This window comes from Daktulosphaira vitifoliae, unplaced genomic scaffold, assembly GCF_025091365.1.
Source record: "Daktulosphaira vitifoliae isolate Bord-2020 unplaced genomic scaffold, ASM2509136v1 Scaffold_1, whole genome shotgun sequence".
Classification (NCBI taxonomy): Eukaryota; Metazoa; Arthropoda; class Insecta; order Hemiptera; family Phylloxeridae; genus Daktulosphaira; species Daktulosphaira vitifoliae.
Genome location: NW_026099572.1, coordinates 33,701,384 through 33,719,914, shown reverse-complemented (window position 1 = coordinate 33,719,914; position 18,531 = coordinate 33,701,384). Strand labels below are relative to the sequence as shown.

At 28.7% G+C, this 18,531-nt stretch overlaps 3 protein-coding genes across 10 annotated transcripts in view; 1 reads left to right on the top strand and 2 right to left on the bottom strand.

Moving 5' to 3' along the window:
• Positions 1-10,366, bottom strand: part of LOC126895700 (syntaxin-binding protein 5) — an 84,367-nt gene extending 74,001 nt beyond the window's left edge. For 2 of the 4 annotated variants that reach the window (XM_050667871.1, XM_050667875.1), the window contains exon 1: positions 9,688-10,363. In XM_050667871.1, the coding sequence (XP_050523828.1) occupies positions 9,688-9,807 (120 nt within the window). In that variant the 5' untranslated portion in view covers positions 9,808-10,363. Of the gene's footprint in view, positions 1-9,687 lie in introns of all 4 variants that reach the window. The other 2 variants (XM_050667872.1, XM_050667870.1) reach the window with 2 other exon arrangements.
• Positions 8,503-14,533, top strand: LOC126895702 (oxygen-dependent coproporphyrinogen-III oxidase). 4 transcript variants are annotated; one of them, XM_050667879.1, is made up of 7 exons: positions 8,503-8,657; positions 12,819-12,987; positions 13,044-13,237; positions 13,293-13,437; positions 13,502-13,784; positions 13,853-14,022; positions 14,298-14,533. In XM_050667879.1, the coding sequence occupies exons 1-7, from the start codon at positions 8,608-8,610 to the stop codon at positions 14,382-14,384; spliced, it is 1,098 nt and encodes a 365-aa protein (XP_050523836.1). In that variant the 5' UTR covers positions 8,503-8,607; the 3' UTR covers positions 14,385-14,533. The 4 variants fall into 4 exon arrangements, with proteins under 4 accessions (XP_050523836.1, XP_050523838.1, XP_050523837.1 ...); XM_050667881.1 differs by lacking the exon at positions 8,503-8,657 and adding an exon at positions 10,479-10,632; XM_050667880.1 differs by lacking the exon at positions 8,503-8,657 and adding an exon at positions 12,476-12,762 and having other exon boundaries at positions 13,853-13,993; positions 14,298-14,493.
• Positions 14,534-14,578: 45 nt separating this feature from the next.
• Positions 14,579-18,176, bottom strand: LOC126895701 (uncharacterized). 2 transcript variants are annotated; one of them, XM_050667877.1, is made up of 8 exons: positions 18,128-18,176; positions 17,860-18,028; positions 17,522-17,735; positions 16,614-17,368; positions 16,414-16,545; positions 16,012-16,343; positions 15,772-15,956; positions 14,579-14,949 (listed from the first exon to the last, which is right to left on the bottom strand). In XM_050667877.1, exons 2-8 carry the CDS (start codon positions 17,953-17,955, stop codon positions 14,660-14,662), a joined length of 2,004 nt encoding a protein of 667 aa, XP_050523834.1. In that variant the 5' UTR covers positions 17,956-18,028; positions 18,128-18,176; the 3' UTR covers positions 14,579-14,659. The 2 variants fall into 2 exon arrangements, with proteins under 2 accessions (XP_050523834.1, XP_050523833.1); XM_050667876.1 differs by having other exon boundaries at positions 17,860-18,166.
• Between the last annotated feature and the right edge of the window lie 355 nt (positions 18,177-18,531).

The following is an 18,531-nucleotide window of genomic DNA, read 5'->3' as shown; positions in this document are numbered from 1 at the left end:
GACAAGTTAAGAAACCATACTTCTATTTGAATACATTACAAATCCCCTGAATAACGGCAACTTATTATACATATATTCATAAAAATCTGCGCGGATGTAATAATAATACGGATGAAAATATGATTACAGTTCGTACAAATATAATATACTCATATGGACTGCATTCAAATTAAATATTATTATGAAATATCAAATACGTTAAAAATATTCCGTAATACTCATTAAAAACTATTTAATGTAATAAGCATACAATTGAGTTGCATTTTATAGTAGATATAGATGTCATATATTTTGTTAACATCATAAGTTTTGAATTATAATATTATGAGTTACTTTTTTTTTTACTATAAATGCAACTAAATTGTATGCTGTAACATTAAATAGTTTTTAATGAATATTACGGGAAATGTTGTACGTATTTGACATTTCATAATAATATTTAATTATTTATTGTGTTATGTATAATTATTTCATATCAAATTTTACAATAACAAATTCTTATTCAAACCATCATACAAATCAACAATCATTTGTTTTATTTTTTAAGATTACATAATTAATTATTTCTTGTTACATCAATCTAAAGTAAATCAAAGTACATTATATATAATGTCACTTTTTCGATAACATAATAATAAATAATTTTTCTCTATTTCCAAATAATTCAAATAAGTGATTTCTGAAAAATAACTTGTGTTATTATTTGCATGTACACTTATGAGATTGTGCAGGAAAATAATAAATAATCTTATTTGAAAACAATAATTGTTTTATTAGGATTATTTGAACAGATAAATAATTACTATTTAATCAATGCATATTAAGTGTATAAGGTCGAAAATGATTGCTTAAATAGTAAAATAGTTTTTGTTTGCTATAACTTTAATTTATAAATGCTTATTTTTCTAAAAAAGTTCATAATTGAATAACATCATAATTAATTTAATTCGAAAATTCGAAATTTTAAACATTAAAATAATAAAAACATTGTGAAAGTATTCTTATACAATAAACTTAATATACTGATAAAGAATTATAATTATTATACGTCCAACATATTTGATACTCATGATAATAAACATCTTTATTAAAACCGCAAATTATTGAATGATTTTTTTAATTTACAATTAATAATTTGGATATATAGTTAATAACTCTAATAGCATATTCTTCAATGAAAGTTTGCATCTGATTTATAATTATATAAATTATAAAGCTAATTAAAATCCAAAGTACAAAAAAATAAAACCTCGTAGCAATCAATAGTCAATAAGTAGGCTACTTCATATTCACATAAAATAAATATATACAACCACATGATTAAATATTTCTTCTTTGTGTTAGATTTAAAACTATCGATATTCCAAGCGGTGTTCATGATAAATACATATAGGTGAAATTACATACACGTTAAATTAATAAAGTTAAACATCAGTAACAAAACAATAACTAAAATCATTTGATTTAAACAAATTTAACTCGCAGTTATTTAAATGATGAATTCTAATTTTAGTTTAGTTTTCTAATATAGTATTGGATATCAAACAAGAATCTTAATTTTTACATTTTAAATTATCAATATCCAAATAAGAAAAAAAAAATTTTTTACCAAACATAGAAAAAACATGATTTTCCATAAATTTAATCAAATATTTTACAAATAATAATTGTAACTGACATAAAAATCATTTTTATAGTTAGAATAATAATTAATACATTGCACAATATTTTGTAACTATTGCATATATTCCAGTTTTATTTTTCACTTAGCAACAGCACGTTTTCATCAAAGTTACATACAAAAAAATATCTTGCATTAATATGCATCATTATACGTAACCAATAGAACAACATTATTTAGTCGTCATCACGAAGGACAGCTACAGTCACGCCAACTTATTGGTCTCCTACATCAATAGCGTGTTCATTATAACTAAAAACTCTTGTGGAGCTTTTCTTCAAAAGCTCCACCGAAGAAAACACAATGTTTCCGTGCTTTAAAAATAAAAATAAACGCAATAGAAATTTTAGTAAGGACCAGTACCGGTCGGTTTAACGATGTTGCTTGTTACCATTTTTTACTTTTAACCAATCACAAAACTATTTTGTTTATAACATAAGAAGAAACCGCAGAACAACGAAAGAGACTTCTTGGCTTTAACGTCAACAACGTACAATCATTACTCGATCCGGCCAATAAAAATCATTCATTACAAAATTAAAAAAAAAAAACAGTTCCCTGATACAGTTTTGCTATACAAGTAGTAACAAAAAATAAAATGTTCTTAACACAACCGCGAGATTGGTGATTTATAANACCAATAAAAATCATTCATTACAAAATTAAAAAAAAAAACTTAGTTCCCTGATACAGTTTTGCTATACAAGTAGTAACAAAAAATAAAATGTTCTTAACACAACCGCGAGATTGGTGATTTATAACGATAATACAGATTGAGAATTACAAGTGTATATGTTGTAGTAATCTCTGGTGCCATTCGTTAAGAGAAATTTCGCGTTAGTAATCTTCACTGAAAGATTGAGTACCGAATGCATTGACGTTTCCAGTAAAGGCTAAAATGCACATACTATTGTAAAATGAATGGGTTTATTTGTTTCTATTTCGCTTCCTACGAGAAATAACACAATCCACGCTGAGAACTATAATATGCCACTACACATATAACATAATTGAACTATTTTAACAATGTTTTACCGTTTAAAACAATTTTATGATGCGTTATATTTCGGTGTGCTTGTTGTCAATGAATTTCCAACACTTTTAAAGTGTTATATAATCCTAACTGAGAGAATGAAAACCATCTAACAGAAATAGTTTCTAGTATTAAACTGGAAGCTGAGCCTAAAACCAAAAATGCTAAGGTGTATAAATACTAACATGAAGCGTTGTGCGTGTGTTTGCATCAAAAACCCAACAAACAAGAGTTTTAACTCTCAATCGTAGTCAGAATTCTTTACTACGACGTAATGTATAAGACGACCCAAGAAGAACCGGTTTAACTGACTCAAGGATCCTATCTGTCGTTCGACGGCACTAAATGAATACATTCATTACATAATTTATATGAAAACTAAAAAAATTCTCTTCAATAATACAGTACCAATAAGAGTTAGTATATTTAAAAAATAATTTGAACTACCTGTAATCGACTGATGTCATAAAACAAAAACTCTAAAAAAAAAATTTATGTATGATGCATCATCTACGCTTTACTTTTGTTTCATTTTTCATTCAATTTCAGTATCAAATCAATACTATAAGTTTATTATAAGTCTTCAACTGGGCAATGCGTTCAATGAAATGTCCCAAGTTGTCACGTTTGCGTCCGACGTGGCTCCCATTTAAAACACAATAAGATAAGAACACGGTCTATGAGTTATCACGCCGGGATATTGAAAATTAACTGATAACCTAGTTTAGTACTTTAGACACTTTCTGGGAACAAATAATACAAAAGTATCAGTATTTCAAAAACAATGCCGACGATAACTAATAAAGATCAAATGGATAGATATGTGCTTGTGCATCGGTCGTTTTATCTTCACACAACAAATAAAGTTTGACATTTTGAATTCCACTTATTGACATTTATACACAAGTTTCAACAACAATCTTAGCATCAAGTGATAATGCTTTATTTTACACATAATTTTAAAGCTATTAATAATGTAACAATTTTTTCAGTGAAAAAAACTGTACACTATAACTATAAAAAAAAAAATTATTTTAATTAATTAGATAGCCACATTATCATTTTCGTTTTTTAAAGATTTAACCGAACAATTTTTTACTGGTAAAAGACCAATTAACATAGAAACAAGTTGACCCTAGCATAAGTCAATTGAAAGAAGCACCTTAATGAACTCACCAACTAGATAACTTGACACCAAGTAACTAAAACATGTCAATATACGAATTGTCTCACAATTTCTTACACATAACAAAATATAAATGGTTACTGTGTTTTAAACCTATTTTTAGAATTTAATAAAAATTTACCCTAAATAACCTACATCATGTCAAAAATTAACTTTTTAATAAACAACCGAAACCAAGATAAATATGATTTTGATGGAAATAAATATTTTTTATAAACAATCATTTATTATTCTAAACGTTGCTATAACATATTGTAAGGTATCACGTCACGTTTCAAACACTGGAGCAATTATCTACTTGGCCTGTCAACGGGTTAATCTCATCATCATGTTGTATTCATTAAACAAAATAATTATTTAAAATGTAAGAAAAGTTGTATGTAAATATAAATGTAATCCAAACCACAATTTAAGCTATTTTTGACAACACCCTGAGATGTCAATAAACTATTTAGCCAATAAAAAGTTAAAACCAAAATTATTTCATATTGATTTTCACTACATATAAAATAAGTTTACAAAAAAAAATTATTTTATAAGTCAGCTGTTTAACTAATAATCACACAGTAGATTGAAAGGATAGATACAATGATATATTGACATAATCGTGTAAAAAAATTAGTTGGCGCAATTCAAAAAGTCAACATATTACAAATGGTTTTAACCCACAATTATGGAACGTAGTTTATTTCAACTTAATAGGAAATATCTGATAGATATTTCTTAGTGTATAAAACGTCTTTTTCTTGAATTCAATTTAAAAAGGAAATTGAATTTTATATGACATACAGCGTTTTTAACTTATAACGCTGACCACACACATGGTTTACTCGATGTTGGTCATTTGTTTCCCAAGTCGCTTCCTCCAAGAAAGTTAATACCTAGTGGCGTCCAGAAACTGCCAATAGTGAAGACTAACTTTCTCATCGGCTTCAAAAATTATTTATACCCACTAAACTAGATTGCATGCACGTTGCAATAGAATAGTAATATCTCATATAAACAATAACTTAATATCTAATAAAGACCTTACAATTAAATGTCGTCAGATGTAGTACATCAAAAGCTATCCTAATTTAAGCGTTATAATACAATATTACATCTAACGCCTTTACTAAGATAAACGACTTATGATACATGCTTTAAAAAGTTTAACTATTATAATCCTATAAGTTTCACTCTTCAAGTTTGTATATAATTTATGACATCGAATTACTCAATATGCATAATTTTGCATGTTAAAAGTTTGATGGCTAAATTTATAGTAACCCTCGAAAGCACACATAACACAGCTACTAGGAAGACAAGATACTCGTACTTTTAACACTAAATATGGCAGAATTATAGTTATATATAAATATAACAATAATATCACTATACAAAATGATATTTTTAATGATGATTTTTTATTAAAAATAATAAAAACATTTTTGCGGTTTTTATTAAGTGTTTCGTATAAATCTAAAATTTCGATTTTATAAAAATAGTATCTAAATTAAAAATAGTTATTTCCAAAATGTCTAAAACATTTGTAAAAACACCACTAAAAATATTCGTGGATACCGCTTATGACGTCAATGCATTGAAAATTATCGCACAAACTATTTTCAACATGCAAGTAAATTTTTAAACTTTAATGGGAAAACCGGAGAGGCATATGATCATTTTGGGTTAGATCATCATAACGGAGTTTAGTAGTAAATAATTTGAAAAGTCATCTCCTCGCTCCGGGTTTCGACAACGTAATTCCCAGAGCCCCAAGAATTATCTACCGCAATAAAGACTTAACCTGCCTCTAATAAATACAGAAGCAAACACATACACACGCAATACGCCTACCCTAGGAAGTTACAGGGTTGAAACGTAGTCCGCAACAAAATGCCGAGGAACCCCAGTTGACCACAAGGTTCGTTTTATTATTGTCACTGTTATTATCATTAATATTGTTATGAGCGTCCCGAAACCGTGACAATGGCTATACACAAAGAAACAATATATAGTACACTGCAGTATTACATTAAATGTATTAAAGTTTGGACAAAATTCATTGTACATCATCTGTACATTTCTGGGCCTTTTAAAATCGGCACAGTTTCATTAATACAAAAAACATGGTGGTTCAAAATATACAAAACAATAAATATTTATGCAATAAACAATGACGACTCAAGAGACTTTTTACAAAAAAATAATAATACACATACACGTTTCAAACAATAAATAAAACTTAATAAAAAAAAAATGTATACATCATATAATTAAACACTAAGTATAAAAATATATATTACATATTTGAAACCAAACGACGTTGATAGGGAAGAGGTCTATCATATTGGAATTCTCTCTTGTTTTGCCATTTTTTAAGTCCCAACTAGAAAGGGTCACGTGGAATGTTATTTTTACGGGCATTATATGAAGCGTATACTAATTGCTTTTCGACATGCACGTCATATTTTGCTTAGTTGGATTTTATATATATATTTACAAATCTATATAAAAATATAGTACTAGGGTATGTGAGGCCGTTTCTTTATCGTCGGTAGTTTATTGTTCTTTAATTCTGTTTGATAATGAGTTCTACGTTAAACGAAAAACAATGATTAAGTCCCTCAATATCTTGATACTATATGAATGCAGAATTCGTTAAAATATAAACGGACTTTATGAGGAAACTATTTAAAAACGTTTAACATCAACGACAACAGTACGGGCGTTTGTCCAACTTTATGATGGGATTTTATATTTATTACTTTGGTTCATATTCCATTACTTGGTCAAGGGTAAACAAGCAAGTAATAACAGATAATTATTAAACATCGTTTTACCATGTGAATTTCCGAGAACGTTTAAAGTTTTAATGATTAATATTACAAAAATATTGCACATAAAAAGGTTTTAACTCGTAAAATTATTAAATACATTTGTAAACATTTATTTATTATTATTATTTTTAGAATAATTATTAATATTTTAAAATTTACAGCGAATTCAACAAGTGAGTTGTTGAAACATCGAAAACTGTTATAAATCATATATCAGTATTTCTCCCGTTCACAGTTACGTTCTGCAAGACCCAGTTGCGATATAGAACCCTTTTTATTCATTTTAGGTCCGCAGGACCAAGCAAAGCCTTTTACAAATTCGGTTTTTGAAATCTTATTGTGTCGCCTTATTTTTGACGTTTGTAAGTGCTTTAAATGGTATTTTATAAGTTTCAAAATACTGAACACAACAAAGGGCGATCAACATGATATTCGTTTTATCACTATTAATAATTTTTTATAATGACGCTACAAAGGAAGAGTATGTAGGTATTACAGATAAATGAAAATTCGTTGGCAAATATCTATTAAATTAAAAGCCGTTAAAAAAGGCGTCTTTATGTATCCATAAACAAGAAAACGAGAGGCTGGGAGATTTTATTCGACCCTTAAATATTTTTTGATAGTNGAAGAGTATGTAGGTATTACAGATAAATGAAAATTCGTTGGCAAATATCTATTAAATTAAAAGCCGTTAAAAAAAGGCGTCTTTATGTATCCATAAACAAGAAAACGAGAGGCTGGGAGATTTTATTCGACCCTTAAATATTTTTTGATAGTAATTTAAAGGTTTCTCAAACTCATTATTTTTTATTTTTATACACTAAAATAATCTCAAGAAGCCATTAGTGTAGCATGAATATCTCTCAGATATAAAAACTAAAGAAAAACAATGTTAGTTCACTGGTGGATTTGAAAATGAATTTCGTTAAAAACATTACTGGATACGACGAGCAAAATATTTAAAAATAGAAGTTTTACCGGATCCCGTGTCATTATTATTATCGCATTATTTTTACATAATGCGTCGACTCTCTTATTTCAGTTTTATAATTATATTTTACTAAAATAGTAACAACATGACAGTGTCAGGGGTTGTCATTTAAACGCGTTAAATAACACGCTATGGTTTGCTAAGGTTTTTACTCGAATTCAATGAGTTACGCGTGTGCGTTGGCCGTAGAAAAAACGCTGAACAGGTTTCAATGGCCAACAATCGCCGTTACTGTCATACGATACATATTATTGCCGGTCGCCGAAGGCTCTGACCTTCAAAACCAGCAGTGTTCCGTTTCGACGCGGATTGTTGAGAATTGTAGAACAGACTACATGAAAATAGTCATATAGTCTGTGATTGTAGTAACTATTATGTTTACAAAACACAGACGGGCGACCAGAATAGCTCAAACAAGTCACACTTTTCGTACAAGCGCCGAGATGTACGTATTAATAGTTAACAATAATTTTCCGATTACACAATTTAGCCGAATTTAGCAGACGAACGTCAACAACAAATGTGCAGTGAAACGTTAGCCTGTACAACAGCTAAGCAAATCATTGATGTCCGACAACTGCCAAAACAAATTGCCACTATATTTTGAATACAATCAAACCACATTGGTTTTCAATCGATACACTTCGGCTTACTAGCAGTGTTTATTCATATTAATTAAAATGAACTCTACAAAGCGTCTGTAAGGTGTCTCATAATGCTTTTAATTTTTAATTGGAACTATATCGCCTGATAATATTCAATTTAGTTACGATTTCTACAGGTCACGAATACTCGGGTGACAGTTACTTGATGGTTCGATACAGCTATTTATTCATACTGCATGCCGCAAGTAGGTTGATGGGCCAAATGAGTCACTACTGATACAATAAGATGAAAGGTGCGCCAGAAAAACCACCCAAACAATTTGACTATGACCTTTGGTAACTATTAGTTAAACTATGCTAAGATTGAGAATTCTATTGAAATCATTTAAGTTGACCAACTTAAAATATCGTAAATTTTAGACAAAATTTAATTTTAAGTTGACTATTCGTATTCATATTTTCACCAACGGAAATTTGACTACTCAGCAATTCTAACGATTTTACACTGAATCCTTGTCAAAGCGCGACCACGTGGAATAATAAACGAGCTTTTACGGTTAAATAAAATACAATAAAAGTAACAACCACACATATTAAAGTTCTATTATATAATAATAAGGCGTGTTTACATTGATCGCAATAAATATTTCCACCAAGCACTGTAACTTCGACATCAGCTTTATTCAAAAGAAATACAGAAACAAAAATATATATTTTTGAAAACACACACAATATAATAAACTAACGAGAACTAGTTTTGACTTTAAATACCACTGTAATTTAATTTACAAAAATAGAAATAATTTAGACAAAAATTGTTTTTTGAGAAAACGACTTTTTCATTTTCATATATTTTTTTTTGAACATGAAAACTCATTGCTTGTACACATACGTACTAGGTTAAACAATTAAAAAATATTTACAAAATACGTCCCTAGGCACATAGGACTCTAAGGAACTATTTTCAGCTAGGTCAATCATAATCTACCCAACTCACTACAATTATGGATAATTAATGTGTTAAAAATGTCTCTTGCAACAAATGTGCCCCTGATATAAATAACGCATTATTAAACTTGAAAGATAAGCCGACGATAGCCTGTAGCAGGTACTGGCTTGTCATAATACAAGCAGCTATTGCCGAGTGTATTACCATACGGCACGTTGCCGTCACCGTTGATGAAAAGGCGGACGGGGCGGTGCAGTGGAATTGTTTGACTGACGTCCATATGGTCGCACATGTTGAACCACCGACGCCGCCTACTACGAATTTTCTAGGCTACCTACAAACGCCGTTTTTCATGAACGGACACAAATGTCGATTTCGTCAAAATTATTGCAAGTTACGACGTTCGGTTTGACTTACCTTTGCCACTTGGAAGTTTTCGGGTCTGAGAGTTTCCACTATCTCCTGCTCTGGTTTGATCTGAGGTGCTACCGACGACCGTATGCCGTCTAAAACGCCTTTGAACGTGAACTTCTTCATGACGTTCTTCTACGATCTGACACGCACTCGAACACACGTAATATTTGATCAAATGTTCACCACACGATCATTATTATAATATTATTTGTAGCGAATAATATTATCGTTAGTCGTTATCACGTTACACAGTCGTCCCTCGATTCGGGCAACGAGTCGGCTTCACGCAAAACCATACACAACTGCGGTCACGACAATTAGAATATTTTCTTAATCATAATAAACACAAACCATATTATTAAGGTGATATTATCGAATTCTCTACTACGAACACGTTGAACGCAATGCGATCACACTCGTTTTTGCACACATATGCGATTAATATTTCGTCACAATTATTTTTAATATGACACAACTTATTTCGGCGGCGAAACCACTTCGGTAAAAACAAAAAGGGCAAAAAAACATTAACGTTAGTGGCGACGGTGGACAGCACTCATCACTGGCGCAGTGTGCGCGTCGAACGGAGCGACCGTAGTTATCTCCGTAACGTTATCTCGCGTAAATAACGTGTAGCGTACGGACTACGATGTACGCACGGCCAAACGCGCAGCGTTGACGTTCTACTCGTCACTGTGGACGCGCGTGCGCTCGGCCGGCAGCTGAGTGCGGGTGCGTGACGCCACTACCAGCCCCTCCACGAGCGGCTGATAAAAGCTTACTAGTATACACTACGGTGGATTGCCTCCACGTCCGTTTCGTGTACTATACATGACGAACGCGTACATCCACAGAGGCGTACGAGTCGACGTACACGCTTATAGTTTTGCGGACCACTGAGGAAGAAAGGGCGATTCGACTTGGTGTAAAGGTGAACGGTGGCGGAAGGTAAGCGCGCGCGTGAGAGTGTGTTGATAGTGGCAGCGTTAGTGGTAGATGTAACAGTNATAGTGGCAGCGTTAGTGGTTGATGTAACAGTAGGGGGAAAATTGCTGCCGATCCCGGGCTGTCGCCAATCGTTAAACGGCGGCGGTACGGCGGCCAAGCGGCAAAAACGTCGCCACAGCCACCGATGATGACGCCGTGTAACTTAGGAGCCGCTCGCAAGTAAAAATGATTCATAGGCATCTACTGTGAAACAGATACACTCACGAAGACCAAGTTACCAAAGATTAGAGGGAATAATTATGACTTACTTAAATATGTCTAAAAATTAAAAAAACTCATTTGACCTAATTTTTAGTTTTTCTTCATTTACTTGTCAAATATATTGTTTTTACCACTCGCGATACTACTTAGTTAACTAATTTAGTTGCGACAATGGAAAAAAACAATGCATAGGCATAACTTATTACACATTTTGTTTGTTTAGTTTCCTACACTAATATCAAAACACTATACTAANTACTACTTAGTTAACTAATTTAGTTGCGACAATGAGTCGTGGAAAAAAACAATGCATAGGCATAACTTATTACACATTTTGTTTGTTTAGTTTCCTACACTAATATCAAAACACTATACTAATGCATAAAAAATCTTCTACTACTTAAGAAATATTTTTCTTATTTTCCACTAACTATATACAAATATGTTTAATTAAACAAATAGGTTTGTTGATCTTGTTTACTTAAATCGGTTTTGTTAGAAAAAAAATTGTGTCTTCAGAATGATTTATAATTAGGGTTATACCGAGGGGCATAGGGGTGAGACACCCCTCACTAATCAATATTTAATTGTTTTAGTCGGTAATTGTTTGATATATAGTGTTACTGCAACCAAAAATCTCGAAAAAAGTCACACAATAACAAATATGTATTTTACTCTAAATTTTTTACTTTTGGATAGCCCTGTAATATAATGTATATAATTATAAAATTAAATTGTATGTACGAATTGACATTTATAACATATACATAAACTATTAAAACCTACTCTCGACATTCATTAAATATTATTTATAGATGTGTCAGGAATACAATTTTAAATTACACATAAAATAAATAAATTTATCAAATAGGTAGTAAAGTAATTTTTAAAGAAAAATATAATTAATTTAAATGACAGACCATCTAAATCAACCAATTATCCTGTAGATTATTTATAATACTATTGTGGTCTGTGGAAAGAATAAACTAAAATGTCAAAATATTAAATGTATTAAGGTTTATTTATAGTACTAAGTGCTATTGCTAATAGAACTAATGGTTCAGAAGAAAAAGTGAAATATTATTTTTTGATTATCAAAAATATATTTTGTTATGGGCGCAATTTCGACAAAATGTTTGAAGGAAAATAATATATCTAATTTTTCTCTTCTTACAATGATTATTGTTTAACAATACATATAATTTTCCTGATATTTTAGAGAGGATTATTTTGAAATTGAAGGAGCGAGTCCCTCCATTTTTTTTTTTTATAATAACCTTACCAGACAAAATGTTTCCTGCGTTAAATAATAAGTCCATCCGCATGTTCATAATATATAAAGCTGATTCATTATTATGTTGAAAAGTTTCATATTCCTATGCTCTCTCATATATGACATAAATAAAAAGGTTAAAAAAATACATTAACTACGAAATCTAAACATTTTTTAAATTTAAATTAAAGAAATTAGCATAACACCAACCATACCATTCTCCATAATCAGTTGGCTATACTGTTTTACTTTAAGTTAACTGATACGTGATTTAAATCACGTATCACATGATACGTTTCAACTTATCAGTCATGAATTAATTAAAATTTGAATTTTACTTATACATAGTATAGAGAATGCTTTATGCGTAGACCGAACACTGTTGTGTGGCAGTAGCATTTATATGTAGTGAATTTATTCTGCTTTCACTACGTACAATAGAAAAAACTATAGCTTTTGGTGAATAAATTAACGAGATAACTCAAACTTTTTCTCTAATATTCTTTATAAATAATGGTTTTAAAAATCCTATCATATAATGTTAAATTAGCATTCAGAGTAATTTCATTTAAACTCATGAAAGATAAAAGCTTACGGTATGTAATTTAGTTCTTATAATTTTTATCAAACTACGTGAAAATTTAATCTGTAGGTTAATACCTGGTATATTAATTGGGGCAAGTGTCTCTCATTATTGCGTTCTTGCAAAATCTCTGGCTACTGAAAACTTTATGGCAGACCCCGTGACTGATGTTCAAACTTTACAAAAATCACCTGATAATATGAGAACAATCATGGAGTTGATGATTATGCAAATACAAGTGAGGTGTTAATTATCTAATATAATGTTATGATTAATTTTTAGAATGATTTATAGGCTGAGTTTTGTAATGCATTAGAAAAAGAAGAACCTACCAAAAAGTTCTTAGTTGACCGATGGTTAAGGCCTGAAGGAGGTGGTGGAATAACATGTGTAATGCAAGATGGTGAAGTTTTTGAAAAAGCTGGGGTTAATATATCTGTAGTTCACGGAAACTTACCTCCTGGGGCTATAGCTCAAATGAAATCTAGGTAATAAAGTCATTTTTATATAATAAAATTATTTGAAAAAAAAATCTTTTTTTAGAGGTAAAAATTTTAAAGATGGTCAAGTTCTTCCATTCTTTGCTGCAGGCATTAGTGCAGTCATACATCCTCGTAATCCATATGTGCCTACTATTCATTTTAACTATAGATATTTTGAAGTAGTTCAACCTGATAATACAACACAAGTAAATTAGAAACAGATGTAGATATGAATTAATTAAATAATGAAAATAGTTTTAATTATTTTAGTGGTGGTTTGGTGGTGGAACAGATTTAACCCCATATTATTTAAATGAAAATGATGCAATCCATTTTCATAAGGCATTAAAAAGTGCTTGTGATCTACATGACAAGGAATACTATCCAAAATTTAAACAATGGTGTGATAATTATTTTAATATTCCTCATCGTGGTGAGCGTCGTGGGATTGGGGGAATATTTTTTGATGATTTAGATTCACCATCCAGGAAAGATGTTTTCTCTTTTGTTAAAAGTTGTGCTGAAGCTGTTATTCCTTCATACATACCTCTAGGTATTATAACTATATATTGTTATATTATATAAAATTATAAATAAAGAATAATTAAACATTTTTTTTAGTTAAAAAACATAAAAATGATAATTATGGAAAGCAAGAAAGAGACTGGCAGTTGTTAAGAAGGGGAAGATATGTAGAATTCAATTTAATTTATGATAGAGGAACAAAATTTGGATTATATACTCCAGGAGCCCGATATGAAAGTATTCTTATGTCACTTCCTTCTACAGCAGTATGTTTATAAAGAGTTCTGTTTTTACTTAAAAATAAAATTATATAAACAATTTGCTAGATTATTGACATACATAATACTAAAAAATATAATTAATTACTTCCTCCATTAATCAACCCAACTAGTTCTATGAAGGTAACATCATAGAACTAGTTATTTTTAACAATTCTGTAAAATAGAACTTGCTAAAATATCTGAAAAATTAATATAATCACAAACCAAACTAATTAAATAAGTTATATGTGATTTTGATTTATTGTAAAAAATATTTGTAGAATTGGAAATACATGCATAAACCAGATCCACATAGTAGAGAAGGAAAACTGTCTGAAGTATTAAAAAACCCAAAAGCCTGGATATAACTTTAGAAAACATAATTCAAGCATAATTACTTAATACTGGAATTTAAATTCATCAGATTTTTCTTAAGAAATCATAATTTTAATGTATGATGGCAATTTAAAAATATTAAATTAGATTGTTCACTTCTATATGTTCAAGCTTTAAGTTTATTAAAATGAAATTTTTATGAAAATATTTTTATATTCATGTTGAATATTTATATAATATAATTTTTTTTTATTTAAATATAATCTTAATATATGTTACATAAATAATTAAATTCTTTAATAAAAAATTAATCTACAAACAAATCATTAAAAATATCATCATCCTGTGGGTTCATTTCAGAATTTATATCAGTTGTTTTTTCATCAGTATCTGCAAACAAATCATCTATAACACTATTCCCAATTATCGTATTTTCAAGATCCATACTACATTCCAGCACATGATTTAATACAATGTTTTCACATTCTAGTGTGTTATCCATGTTTTTATCAAAACAGTCCCTTACATTTATCGATTGTATTAATTTTCCTTTTTGTTCCAGCCATTTTGAAAACAAATATATAATGTCTTCATCTCCTGGTAAATAAAAATAATTGTTTAAACTATGATCATATAAATCTGTACTGACAGTCAAAAACTAATTAGCCTAGGTCATTTTCAGATGACAAAATTAAAAATTTTATGTACAATATAATTATATAACACAAATAATATTTAAATTTCAATATATTAATTATTTGATATTAAGAACAGCTATAAAAATGAATTTTGAGTTAACCAAAAAAGAGATGGAGAGATGTTATTGAATGCGACATGAGGACGCCTGATGTGTGCATAAATATTGATCGTGGTGTCACGTGGAAGTTTAGGATAAGGGTGGCCGATCCCAAATAATTGGGATTAAGGCCAGAAATAAGAATAAAGAAATACCTCTCAAAGTTTATAAAAGTATGCCAATTTAGTTATTGAGTCATAGCTCTCATATTATATATTATCAATTAGCAAGTATAACACAACTTAACACTTTAAATTTTTGTACAAACATCAATAAAAATGTAGCTAGGAAAATTTGTATTAATTTAGGTACAGTAATTTATGCCAAAGTCTTATGAAAAATTAATTTGTAATTAAATAGTTTAGAATTGTTAATTTTGTTTTGCCTATCTTATTCAATTTTTTTTATGGTTACTATTAACAATACATGAGATAATATATTATATTATGCAAGGAATTCAAGTCTTAGAATTTTAAAAATAATAAATATTTTTGTAAAATAATTAGACTATTTAACTAATGAATACTAACCCTAAAACCCTAAAATTCTTAAAATTTACTAATTTTAAGTATTACTACATATTATTATTATTTGTATAGTATATATTATTATTTAAGAATTACCAGGGTTATATTTTATTGCTTTATTAAATACTGTTTCACATTCTTCTTCACGATCAGTAAGTCTACTTAATATGGTTGCTTTGTGTAACAACACCTTTCCCATGATTTTTCGTCTTAATGTTTTGATATTTTCATCACACGTTAACTGAGCCCTTTCAATTATTGTATACAAACAGTTAAAAGACCTAAAATATTTTAGTTATAAGATATTATGAATTACAATTGATGTTTAAAAAATACTTATTTAAAGCTCCTAAAATAATATCAGAATGTTGAATAAATCCTGTTTCAGCTAATAATAATGAGCCAATCACATTATAATTATAGCTATTCAATTCATTTGCCCAAAATAAATTGCTTATCCACATATCACAGCCATAATCATATTCTTCAATTAAATTTTGTCCTACAGTAAATGCTTTATTCATTTCATGGGCTTTTAAAAAAATGATAACAGCTTCATTTTTTAACATAAAGTTAGAGGGTATTGGTATAAGTTTAGACTCATGTTCATTGAATACATCATTAGAATTTATAAGAGTTTCAAAATCAATTGCAGCCAGCTTGTACTTCTGTAAAAATAATAAAATGAAACTATAAATTTAAAATTTATAATAATAATTTAATATAATAAAAAATTACTCCAAGCTGATATTTCTTTTGAGCTGCTAAATAAAGGAGTTCTCTATTGGTTACATCAGGCTCAGGATGAAGTAATAATAGAAGTTTATTTGAAAAACTAATTGTGATATTTTCACTAATGTCACAATCCTCCTAAGTTGAAAATTTCATAATTAATTACAAAACATGATTAATTAATAAACTTTAAGTAAAAATAATACCTTTAAAACCTGATCTAAAACAATTAAATGAGTAATTTCCATATTATTTTTTTCATAATGTTGAAACATGTAAAATGCCATTATTTTATTATATTTTGAATCTTTTAATTTCTCAAAAGCATCAATGGCCATATCACTATTGCCTACTTTGGAATAGGTACGACCTAATAATAAATAACATCTTGATCTCATAAATAAATCCATAGTACAGTTATCCATTTGTGCTAAATAATAAAATGTAGATTCATAATCTTCTAGGTTAAAATTTGCTACAGCTTGTACATAGCACAACAAGCAAAATAATTCATCTTTGAATTCTATATATTGATCAATATTTATTAACGTGGTTATTACTTCTTGATATTGGTGTTCTAAAATATAGCCAATGCACAATGATATATGTAAACTTCCTATGATAGAGTTAATATGATTGACACTAAGAAATGAATTAATTTTTAATAATCCAAATTTAAAACAATTAAAATTCTGAATATTTTTTTTGAACTTAAATGAATTTATTATATTTTGAGCTTGACTTAATACTTTCAATATAAAGTGAAAAAACAGTGAAATGCAAGATTGATGAGTTAGAAAAATTAGTAGTAAGATTTGTGTGACTTCTATACATTCCACAACAATTAAAGAATCCAGACATATGAACATGTTTGAAATATTTTCAAGACAATGTAATACATTTTGCTCTTGTCCAACATGAGAACTTAAATTTATAACATTTTTCCCGGTATCTTGTAAAACTAAAAAAAAAAAAATTCATTCTAAAATTTGACTCATGGAGTAATTCAAGGCCATCAAAGTCAGACATTTCAAATACAAAATATTTACTAAAATAAACGTATACACTAGAGGTAATGTCTAAAGTTTACTTGAATGATTTTTAATTTAAATACCTTTAAGTAAAGTATCATTAACTAAATTTAAAATTCCATTGTAACAATAGTCAGGAATTTCTGATGGTTTCAACCAATACCAATACAAAGTGTTGCAAACAAAATTTAACCGTACAATTAATGGAATGTGATTTTCAAATAAATAAAGTTTAGAACATTTAATGAATTCCGTCATCTTACTTACATAATCTTCCTTAATTGTAGGCAAGATTCTCTGTAAAAAAATTATTATTATAACCTAGTTTAACTAAAGGAAAATTTAGAAGGGTATCATTGAAAAAATTTTATTCCTAAAATTATTTAAATAAACTCCTACGAATAATTATGAAAGTACTTACCAAGCAGTTGCAAACGAGCAAATTATTTCTTATTATAATTAGTTCAATTTCTTCAGACACTGAATGATTTGAGTTTGTATATAGTTGATCAATCATTTGATTAAAAAGTATGCAACATTCAGTAAATCTTCCAGAATTATACAAATCTTTTGTTGATTTATTATTTGTACTTGTATCCATTTTAATTTAAACAAAAAATAATTTTTTAATAAATAAAAAAATATAAAAAAAGTTAAAATTTAATAGCGAAATAATACTATGATATTACCATAATATTTTTAACGTATCATCACACTCATACTCATGTTTGTTAGTAAAACCACAGACTGTATGAAAACAGATAGTTCACTTGGCCCGATAACAAAACGGTTTTTTGATTGGAGAAGTGAAATCAGTGCAACCATATGTATGAGCGCAAAAATTCTTTTAATTTATTTCATTATTAAATCTGCTGTAGCATATTATGAAATTCCGTATATAAACATAATTATTGACATAAATTATTTTAATACATCATTAAATTAAGGTTTTAAACCCATAATCCCTTATTTATGACTCAAAATCCCTAAATTAGTCATGAAAATTAAATAATTATCAGTTTTTATAATGTAAATTATTAACTACTTAAATTTGACTTGAGCAGTAACAATTGTTATTGTTAATGTTGTCAAT

What these genes read in the sequence shown, in the direction of transcription:
- LOC126895701 (XM_050667876.1), bottom strand. Translation starts at nt 18,039, where the DNA reads ATGGATACAAGTACAAATAATAAATCAACAAAAGATTTGTATAATTCT. An exon ending in TGCTCGTTTGCAACTGCTTG is followed by an intron (nt 17,736 to 17,859) that starts GTAAGTACTTTC and finishes ATTTTTTTACAG; the next exon opens with AGAATCTTGCCTACAATTAA. An exon ending in AAAAGAAATATCAGCTTGGA is followed by an intron (nt 16,344 to 16,413) that starts GTAATTTTTTAT and finishes TTATTTTTACAG; the next exon opens with AAGTACAAGCTGGCTGCAAT.
- LOC126895702 (XM_050667878.1), top strand. Translation starts at nt 12,680, where the DNA reads ATGGTTTTAAAAATCCTATCATATAATGTTAAATTAGCATTCAGAGTA. An exon ending in ATGAAAGATAAAAGCTTACG is followed by an intron (nt 12,763 to 12,818) that starts GTATGTAATTTA and finishes TTTAATCTGTAG; the next exon opens with GTTAATACCTGGTATATTAA. An exon ending in TGTCACTTCCTTCTACAGCA is followed by an intron (nt 14,023 to 14,297) that starts GTATGTTTATAA and finishes AAATATTTGTAG; the next exon opens with AATTGGAAATACATGCATAA.